At 44.2% G+C, this 10,998-nt stretch overlaps 1 protein-coding gene across 1 annotated transcript; it reads right to left on the bottom strand.

Annotated features, from left to right (window-relative positions):
• Positions 1-2,342: 2,342 nt before the first annotated feature.
• On the bottom strand, positions 2,343-10,123 carry LOC130021727 (DNA repair and recombination protein RAD54B-like). The gene is made up of 4 exons (XM_056112520.1): positions 9,989-10,123; positions 6,299-6,301; positions 3,610-3,775; positions 2,343-2,419 (listed from the first exon to the last, which is right to left on the bottom strand). The coding sequence occupies exons 1-4, from the start codon at positions 10,121-10,123 to the stop codon at positions 2,343-2,345; spliced, it is 381 nt and encodes a 126-aa protein (XP_055968495.1).
• Between the last annotated feature and the right edge of the window lie 875 nt (positions 10,124-10,998).

Genomic DNA, 10,998 nt, shown 5'->3' with positions numbered 1-10,998 from the left:
TCATCATTCTCTGGTAAGATCAGCTACCGGGGCTGGAGTGATAGCACAGCGGGTAGGGCGTTTGCCTTGCAAGCAGCCGAGCCAGGTTAGATTCCCAGCATCCCATATGGGTCCCTGAGCACCGCCTGGGATAATTCCTGAGTGCAGAGCCAGGAGTGACCCCTGTGCATCGCCGGGTGTGACCCAAAAAGAAAAAAAAAAAAAAGATGATCAGCTGCCATGAAAAACAAAGATGCATGCTGGTGGGTCAAGGAGTAAACAATGATCATTTTCTGCCACAGATTTGACCGTTGTGAGAGAAACCAGGCAAAGAGCAGATTCACCTAACAACAAGGAAGGAAAGGGGGAGGGAGGGAAGCAGGAAGCAAGAAAGAGAAAGCCTATCATCAGAGAGAGTAACAATTACACTGCCACAGAAATAACCCCAAGCATTTGCTCAGGACTCCACAAGATCCTCTGAACTTTGCCCTGACACCAGTTACAGCTTTTGGAAAGTTATCCGGACACATAAATAGCACTATGAGGAAAGATATCAGGGCACATAAATAGCATTAAGGGACTGGCCAGTGGGGAAAATACAAAATTTTGTCAATAAGGGAACCTATTCAGAGGTTAAAATATATTGATCATCACAAAGTAAAAAACTTCCTTCAAGGGCTAACATGAGAGTGAGCTCCAAGGATTGAGTGCAAACTTTGCACGTAAAAAAGTCCAGGTTCTACCCACCATGTGGTCCTACAAGCATCACCAGGAGGGACCCCTAAGTGCTGGGTTGGCAGCAGTCCCTGTGTACCACCAGGTATGGCCCACACACACACACACACACACACACACACACACACACACAAAGAAGGAAGGAAGGAAGGAAGGAAGGAAGGAAGGAAGGAAGGAAGGAAGGAAAGAAGGAAGGAAGGAAGGAAGGAAGGAAGGGGCGGTGGCTAGCACAAATCACTGAATCCACTCTGAACAGTATCATGAAGAAGGCATTTACTATTCTATAGAACAGACAGGCTCTTACTGTGTGCATGTGTGTGTGCATGTGTGTGTGCACATGTGTGCATGTGCAGGCAAGCTCCTTACTTTGTGTGCATATATATGTTTGTGTTTGTGTGTGTGTGATATATAGACCAAACAGGCTCTTTACTCTTTTACTGTGTGTGTGTGTGTGTGTGTGTGTGTGTGTGTGTGTGTGTGTGTGTTAGAGAGAGAGAGAGATGTGGGGAGAGACAGAGAGAGAGCAGCTTGATAAACTGAGCATATGCTTAGCATGCAGAGGCTCAAACACACCAAGTACTGCAGGAGTGAGCTCTGAACACTGAGCTGGGAGCAGCCACTAAGCACCACTGGGTGTGGTGCAAAAAAAAAAAAAACACAAGATGTAATTTGGTAAATTATAGTCTGAATGTTGCCTTTGACATTCTGATCTCTTACAGGAGGAAAAAAGAATTATGATCAGTAACTGACTCAACAATGGAGGAGTTTGTTAAATGATTTTTCTGAAACGTTACACCTTCCTTTTTTCACTTTAACAGATTTGAAGCTGTTCAATGAAGATAGTAAATTAAACGATTTTACTCATTTCATTTATTACCACTGCTTATTTTTTAACCCAAGGGTGCTGGGGGTCCATGTGGGTGGTGGAAGGTTGAACCTGGGGCTCTTACAGCGAAGATTGCTCTCAGCCCTTTGAGCTATTTCCCAAAACCCTATTTATTGAGGGAGGAGCCTTTCCCAGCAGTGCTCTGCAGCCTGAGGTCACACCCCTTGAAGGTAATTACTCAGTCCCACATACTGCTGCTCAGACCCCGGGCCACCAGCCCCACTGCACCCCCAGCGTTCAGGAGCAACAGGGTCCCCCAGCATTGTTCAGGAGTCACGTGGTACCGGGCCTGATCTGAGGATCAGTCCTGCAATCCAAGGCATGCGGTCCAGCCCACAGAGCTATCTCCCCAGACTTCATATATTTTAGATTTGAAAACTGTGTAATCAGGGGCCAGAGCAAGAGTACAACAGGTAGGGTGCCTGCGTTGCCTGTGGTCTATTAGGGTTTGATCCCCAGCATCCAATATGGAGTAGTTCCTGAGCGCAGAGCCAGGAGTAACTAATCCCTGATCATTACCTGATGTGGCTCAGAAACTCAAAAAAAAAAAAGAAAGAAAGAAAAACAAACAAACAAAAATTTTTAATTAAAGGCTGGAACGACGGTCCAATGTGTTGGAGAGCATGATTTGCATCCAGAGGCCTGAGTCCGATATTCTGTACTGTCTGGTCCCTGGCACAACCCAGGAGTGAGTGACTTCCAAACAGCCAGGAACAACCCCTGAGGACTGCCAGGTGCGACCTCAGAACAAAACAGACAAAGCCCACAACTCCACCGCCACCACACGTAAGCTCATGTACTGGCCTTGTTCCAGAGACTCTTAAGAAATCTCCAAGGAGATCAATTAGCAGCAAATTTTCTGAGTTACCATTCCCAGCTGAGGATTCTGGGCACTCTCGAATGGGGACGGACCAAATTCCCACCACAACAAAGCCCGGCGGTTGCTCCCACAACCCAAATCTCCCACCATGCCTCTGACCAGATTACCCAGTTTAATATTCTGGATTTTCTGGAGCATGCAGCCACGAATACCCAAACTCTACAACACTGACATCCCAGTAGCAGCACATCAGATTGGATGGGATGAAACGCAGAAGTCAACCAATGTCAAACTAACAAAGTCAACCAATGTCAGCTAACAAAAACATTAACACACAGGCTTGCAACAACAGCTTGGTAAACCCTCAGACGTGGTGTGAAGTCCTCAGGGTAAGATACAATTTTTACAAATTTTCCTCTACTGGAATATTTTTTTATCATCCTGTTAGCCATTTAGTGACAACAAGCAATAAAAAAACAAATTAGTGCAGGCCTGCTATGGGGGCAGGCTTCGGGTGTAGTTGGGAAAATGAAGACAATGGTGGTGGGATTGGTGTTGGAATACTGAATGCCTGTAACAAATATCATGAACAACTTTGTAAACCAAGATGTTTAAATTAAGGGGGGAAAAAAAAGAACCAGACATATTTTTGATCACACCTTTGCCCCGACTTCCCTTCCCTCTGCTGTGTTGTTGCAGTGACGGGGATCACACCCAGGGGTGACACACAGCCCTCACACAGTTGGTAGTGACATGCCAAAGTTTCCGTTTCTATCTTGGCACTGTGATTTCAGCCAGTATTCAGGAGTACGAGGGGACTTATTCACTGCTTCCTGCAAGGCGGGGACCCAGGCACCACTGACCCGGCCCCAAGTCCCTATATCAAATTGGTAAATACAATGTATTTTCATACAGAGGAAAATAACACATATTGGACCAAATCTATAGGTTTACAGCGACAAATATTCTATACACACCGATTATAAAATTGAAGACTTTAATTACATGGTTATTAATTTGGTCTTTAAAGACAAACTTTGAACAAAAAATCTAAACTGCCAACAATCTAGTGCTATTACATCAGTAACTTTCAAATATAACATATTTATTTCTGAAAAATAATCCATTTGAATAATACTATAATACAACCAGTCAAGCATAAACCTGATAAAAGTAAAGTGAACCTTACCTGTCCGAGGTACATCTGCTATTGTCATTGAAGAGGCTTCTAAAGAGGACTGTCCACTGTACCGCTCCCCATGATCCAATTTCCTAGTATTTTCTCCAGCAGGGAGTTCTAAACTGCTTACTCTGGAATTATTTTGTGACTGAAGGATAGTATTGTTCGTAGCATCCTGAAAGAGTGAAATACATATTTTATACCAAAATTAAATCCAGTTTCCAATGCCCAAACTAAGTGTCCGAGCTTAAAGTAAAGCTACCAGTTTCTATAGATCCAAGTAGCAAAGTAACTTAAGTAAATTGAAAAGCAAATATAGATGAATTCCAGTGCTGCCTGCGTGTGCCAAGCTCTGGGACGCCAGCACCAAAAGGATGCCCGGCTTCTGGTGCCGAGCCAGGTATGAGCACTGCAACCAAAGGGGCCACCCCAGATGGCCCCACAAGCAGGAGCACCACCTCGGAGCACTCAGACCAGAATGTGCATGAGCATGGCAGCTAGTCCCAGAATACACATGTGCAAAGACTCGAAACGAAGTGTGTGCCTCCTGGTGAGCACCACAGCCACATGTGCAAACACCACACACAAGGCTTTTTTACTTTTTTCATGTTGTTGTTGATGCCATTTGGTTTGGGAGCCACACCAGCAGTGCTCCAGGCTTACTCCTGGCTCTGCGTTCAGGGTTTGCTTCTGGTGGGCTTGGGTGACCAGATGGGATGCTGGGAATCCAACTCAGGTTGGCTGTGTGCAATGTACCTTACCCACTGAACTATCACCCCGGCTTACCCACTATACTAAGGCAGCACTATACTACAGTGCTGCCATACCCACTATACTATCACCCCGGCTCCTGCAACCAAGCATGTGTGTGACCCTTGGTCATCACAACAGAAACCTCAATAGAGAGAAGGTAGAAGTGGAAAATAAATCAGGGGATGAAGCGATAGTATAGTGGGCAGGGTGCTTGCCTTGGACGATGGGGTTTGATTCCCAAAATACCATATGGTCTACTGAGCACCACCAGGAGTGACCTGAGCACAGAGCTAGGAGTGGCCCCAAAACAAAAACAAAATTTTGAATAAAAGAAAGACTTGAGCGGGCATTTGCAAATTGTTGATCTCATAGGAACCTGTACCTGGAATACATAAATGCTGAAAATTCAATAATAAAAGGCAAATAATCTGACATCAAGAAGAACATAAATAGATGATCCTCTGAAATGGACACATAAACGGTTAATAAGCACATGCAAAAAACAATCATGTAGGGGTTAAGGCCCACATTCTTTCTTCCCCAGCACCGATGGGGGTGACCCCCAAGCAGGAAGTAGCCCTCAAACACTATGGCACAAACTTCACCACCCTTAGAAAATAAAATAGGAAGGGCTGGAGCAATAGCACAGCAAGTAGGGTGCTTGCCTTGCTCACCCAGGTTCAATCACTGGCATCCCAGATAAATGGTCCCCTGAGCACCACCAGGAGTAATTCTTGTGTGCAAAACCAGGAGTAAACCGTGAGCATTGCCAGGTGTTCCAAGAATACGTCCTCCCTCCCCCAAAGAAATAATCATCAAGAATAGCAGTTATTAGGGAAACGCAAATCAAAACCAGATACGAGAGACTTCTTCACCCAACAGTATAGCTAAACCAAAAAAAAAAAAAACATGTGAGTGTAGAAAACATGGTGTAGAAAACATGGAGAAATCAAAAGTCTTCAAATAATGGAGGTGAGCATGAATACAGTGCAGGCATTTTGGATTAAGAGTCATTAAAGAGTTCATTAAAAAAAATTAAACACAAATTTTATAGGAGCCAACAATTTTGCTTCTGGGAATACACACAAGAGAAATAAAATATGAAAAAATGCACCCAAATATTTAGGAACACTATTTAAATAGCTCAGATTTTAAAAGTGAACATCATGAGGGCTGGAGTGATAGCACAACAGGTAGGGTGTTTGCCTTGCACGTGGCCGACCCGGGTTCGATTCCCAGCATCCCATATGGTCCCCCAAACACCACCAGTAGTAATTCCTGAGTGTATGAGCCAGGAGTAACCCCTGTGAATCGCCGGTTGTGACCCAAAAAGCAAAAAAAGTAAAATAAATAAAAATAAAAAGCGAACATCAGGGTCAAACTGTCAACAGTGGCCAGCCAACCCTGGCTCTCTCCCCAGGCATGTCCCTGGAGGACCAGGAGCACCACCAGGGGGCATCCAGGCATCCCTAGATCTGTAAATATGTAACCTCAAAAAGTAAAAGAAGACTTACAGGTGTAATTAGGTTAAGGACCCAGAGACAGAGAGGGCATCCTAATTATCCAATGTAATCAAAGGAGTCCAGTTACAACTAACCAGAGAGACAGCAACATGAGGGTTCAAATTACCCTTGCTGGCCTTGGTTTCAGGGACTCCACGGCTCAGCAACGCTGAGGGCTTCCTTACTCCTAACTGCATTCAGGGATCACTCCTGGCGAGCTTGGAGGGACGCGCATGGTGTTCCAGAGATGAAACCTGGGTCAGCCATAGGCAAATAAGCAGCTTACCCATTGTACCATCTCTCTGGACCCTATGGCCGGCACTGAATAGGAAAGCAGGCACTCATAAGCAAAAAATAGATATGTAAGTAGCCGAGAAATGCAAGTGAATGCTATTGCACCTAGAAAGCCGAAAGCTAACAGCTAAAATCTCGCAAACTAATACACCCTTTCAAGTTACTGCTCTTCCTTAGCCCTGGGAGATCTGTGTGGCACTTTGGGTATAAGAATCGGGAGATGGGTGAAGAGACAGCTCAACATGCTAGCGTGTACTCTGCAAGGCCCAGGTTCAAGCCACCCAGAACTTGATTTTTTAAATGCCAATAAACCCCTTTACTTCAATTGCTTTGCTTAATGTCAATCGTCTTTACTCACTAATCAAGAACAACTGAGAAAAAAATGAGATGGAAATTATATAATGAGGAATCACTACATAGAGAAAACTAATCATCCATTAACATATATACACCAAATGAAAGAGCTTCAAAAATACATTAAACAACCACTAACAGGTCTAAAGAAGTACATAGGGGCTGCAGAGATAGCACAGGAAATAAGATGCTTGTCTTGCATGTAGCCAACTCTGATTCGGTATCAGGCACCACCTAGTTTCAGGAGTGACTGCTGAGCACAGAACCAGGAGCTGACAGCCCCAGGGAGAGGAGCAAGCAGGCAGGTAGGCAGGAATCAACTGAAACAATAGCAGGAGAATTTAACACCATGCCCAAACACTGAAAAGATTAACCAGATTTTCTTTAAAAAATCACTTAATCACTTAACTTCCCGTTAGTCGTCGATTTGCTCGAGCGGGCGCCAGTAACGTCTCCATTTGTCCCTGTCGCGTGCTAGTGTAGCCCAATGGCATCTGTTCGCTCCGGGAACATGAAGGGCCTCAAACCGATTGTTCATGATCTTGACGAAGAAGTCTGACCATCTGGAAGGTGGGCGGCCACGCGGTCTTTTGACATCCCGTGGAATCCAGTCAGTAACAGCTCTAGTCCAGCGGTCGTCTTTAAATCTCATTACGTGACCAGCCCATCTGATTTTCGACACCTTGCCATATGAGACAGCGTCCCTGATTCTTGATCGTCGACGGATGTCAGAACTCCGGATTCTCTCTCTCATTTGAGTGAAACGTGATATTCCAAGCATAGCTCTTTCTATTCTTCTTTGGGAGACCTGAATGGCGTTCTCATCTTGTTTGCGTAGGGCCCAGGTCTCTGAGGCATATGTTAATGCAGGAAGAACAGTGGAATCAAAGAGATGTGCCCGGAGCCGGAGGTTCTTCGTCCTCTTAGCTATTTCTTCGATGTTCTTGAAGACGTTCCAAGCCGCTCTCTTCCTCATGCGCAGCTCGGGTGCCAGGTCATTTGTCATGTTGACCTCTCGACCTAGGTACACATAGCTGTTGCATTCGGAGATGGTAGTTCCATTGAGAGCGAATGGGGCGTCAGGAACAAGGCTGTTTCTCATAAACATTGTCTTCGTAAGATTCAGCTGTAGTCCTACCTTTCCACACTCACGGTCAAAGTCGGTCAGCATTTGTGTCGCTTGGCTGATGTTTGGTGTTATTAAAACAATGTCATCAGCAAAGCGGAGGTGGTGTAGTTGCCGACCATCTATCTTCACTCCCATTCCTTCCCATTCCAGTCGTCGCATGATGTTCTCGAGGGTGGCACTGAAGAGTTTTGGTGAAATGGTATCACCCTGCCGCACCCCTCTCTTGACATCAACGATCACTTCTTTGTAGAATGGTGAGATCCTGGTAGTGAATCCGCAATACAGCTCACGGAGGATCCTGATGTATTGGGCTTGAATGCCCTGATTGGCTAGGGCTTCAATGACCGCTTCCGTCTCAACAGAATCAAAGGCCTTCTTTAAATCAATGAATGTTAAACAGAGCAGCATCTTGAACTCCCGAGAAACCTCAATGAGCTTGGTTATCGTGTGGATATGGTCGATGGTGCTGAATCCTTTGCGGAACCCGGCTTGCTCGCATGGTTGTCCTTCATCTAGTGTTCTGCCAATCCTATTTAGGATGACTCGAGTGAACAACTTGTAGATGACAGACAATAGGCAGATCGGGCGATAGTTGCCAATGTCATGGATGTCTCCCTTCTTGAACAGTAGTACGGTCCTGCTGGTTTTCCATTGAGATGGAACCTTGCATTCAGACAGGTAGCGAGTGAAGAGCCGAGCCAGTGTATTGATGAGTACTGACGGCAGGTTCTTCAGGTGTTCAGGTCTGACCTTGTCTGGGCCGGGTGCTGTTTGTTTCTTTACCGACGAAATGGCGTGTCGGATTTCGGAAGGGAGAACATTGGGAACGACATACCCATCCTGTGGAATTTGGTATGTCGGCAAGTGGACATGGCTATCGAAGAGATTTGAGTAGAAGTCATGGATAATCTTCTCCATTGCCGTTCTGGAGGATGTGATGGATCCATCAGGACGTCGGAGGGCAGTCATCTTGGTCTTGTAGTTGGCGAAGGACAGGCGGGCGTTACGAATACTTTTCCCAGCTTCTGCCACATCTACCAGTACTTCTGCTCTTCTCTCTTTGAGGTCTTCCTTGATCGCATCTCTGCACTGCTTTGCGAGCTCGGACGTTAGCTTGCGGTTGCCTGAGGCATGCGCCAAACCACGCTGGCGAACTAGCTCAAGAGTTTTCGAAGATAGGCGATTTTTTGTGGCTATCTCTCTCTTGGCGTTCCTCGCACATTCATGGAGGTGCTGAACCAGTCGATCGTATTCCTCGTCAATGTTGTCAACAACATTTAAAAAATCAATAAGGAAATATTGACCTTAAAGATAGGTATATAAGAACAGGGGGTGGGGATTCATAGACATCTATACAGTCCTCCACCCCCAAAACAGCCAAGTTCAAATTCTTCTCCAGTGCACACTGGAAATGTCCTGCATGCTGGGAAAACAAGTGCCCATAAAATCATGCAGATACAGATAATATCCAACATTTTTTCAAACCACAATGCTCTGGTACAATAAATCACATACACAAAGGACTGCCCACAGAATAGGAAAAATTATTTGCCCAGTACCCATCAGATAAGAGGATCCTTATCTGATATATGAGGCACTGGTAGACCTTTACAAAATAAAAAAAAGAAAAATCCAACCCCATCAAAAATGGGGAGGAAAAAAAATGAACAGAAACTTCCTCAAAGAAGAATTACAAATGCACAAAGGATAAGTGAAAAAAATAAACGCTCCACATCACTAATCATAAGGGAGACGCAAATCAAAACGAGATTACCATCTCACAACACAGAGACTGGTACATACCAAAAAGAACAAGAACAACAAGTGCTGACCTGGACGTAGGGGGTGGAAAGAAGGAACTCTCATCCATTGTTGGTGGGAATGCAAGCCAGGCACCTTAATCTTTGTACTTTATCTCTCCAGCCACAGAAGTATTGCTAACCTCACCAAAAGATTGTGTTATAGACCAAATTGAGTATCATTTCTTAAAAAAAGTTATTAAAATCTTGGAAGGGTCTGCCAGACACAAAATTTTTATCATCTATTATGTAGTCAACTCTTTATTTCCTTTAAAAAAAAAAATCAGATGTTACTCCCAGCTGTATGCAGGGTTACTCCTGGCCGTACTCTGGGAATCATGTGGTATATAGGCTAGAACTCAGGTCACGTGCATGTAAACCATGTGCTCAGCCGACTGTGCACTCTCTCTGGCTCATGCTCCTATTATTATTATTATTATTATATTATTATTATTCTATATGCCAAACACAGTAACAAGTCTCATTGATGGAGACGTTACTGGGCCCGCTCGAGCAAATCGATGAACAACGGGAGGACCGTGATATTATTATTTTACCTCAGATAGTCTTCTATCTGAATTCAGCTTCACAATCTCTTCATTCGGGTTTGGATTACTTCTTCCAGGTGGTATAAATTTGGGTTTTTTGAAGGGATTCCCCTGCAACTGACTGGGTGCTGCAGACCGTCTCATATTTTGGCAGGATCAACCTGAAAAATATCCAATAAAAAATTATTCACAAGTCTGACTACTCATTACTATCACATCTTTAAAAATATAATAAAATAACGCTCTAAAAAAGCCTTAGAAAGTAAACTTAATACAGGGCTAGAGATAGTACAGAGAGTAGGGTACTTGCCTTGCACAAGACCAGGGTTCTATTTCCGACATCCCATATAGTCCCCCAAACCCAGTGCAAGAGGGCAAGTACTGGCCTTGCATGGGGCAGACATAGGTTCAATCCCTGGCACCCCTTATTGTCCCCGATCCCTGCCAGGAGTGACCCCTAAGAACCAGAAGTAAACCCTGAGCATTTCTAGGTGTGGCCCCCTGCAAAAAAAAAAAAAAAAGAAAGAAACTTAATAGGAAAAAAAAATTTACTTTCTATCATAAAGGGATATTGGAACGGTCAAAGATTTAAATAGGATGACATAAATTTGAACATACTTTAATTTTCATAAGATTACAGATTAAATGATTATTTATTTTTGCTTTTTGGGTCACACCTGGCGATGCTCAGAGGTTACTCCTGGCTCTGCTCTCAAGAGATACTCCTGGCGATGCTCAGTAGACCATATGGGATGCTGAGGATCAAACCTGGGTCAGTCACGCGCAAAGCAAATGCCCTCCACGCTGTGCTATCTCTCTAGCCCCTAAATGACAGACTTTCATGGAAGTTTGCAAAAATCAAAGAAAATATTCTCATGGACCTTTTGGTTTATTCAATGAATATATAAATTACATGACGTAGGTACTATGCTTATTTCTTCATCATTCTGTAAGTTGCACCAATCACTGTAACAAACTTTTTTGTAACATTTTTTAAAATATTCTTATAATTTAAATGA

Source organism: Sorex fumeus, unplaced genomic scaffold (assembly GCF_029834395.1).
Source record: "Sorex fumeus unplaced genomic scaffold, SorFum_2.1 ptg000002l, whole genome shotgun sequence".
NCBI classification, from domain to species: domain Eukaryota; kingdom Metazoa; phylum Chordata; class Mammalia; order Eulipotyphla; family Soricidae; genus Sorex; species Sorex fumeus.
This window is presented reverse-complemented; position numbering and strand designations above follow the sequence as displayed.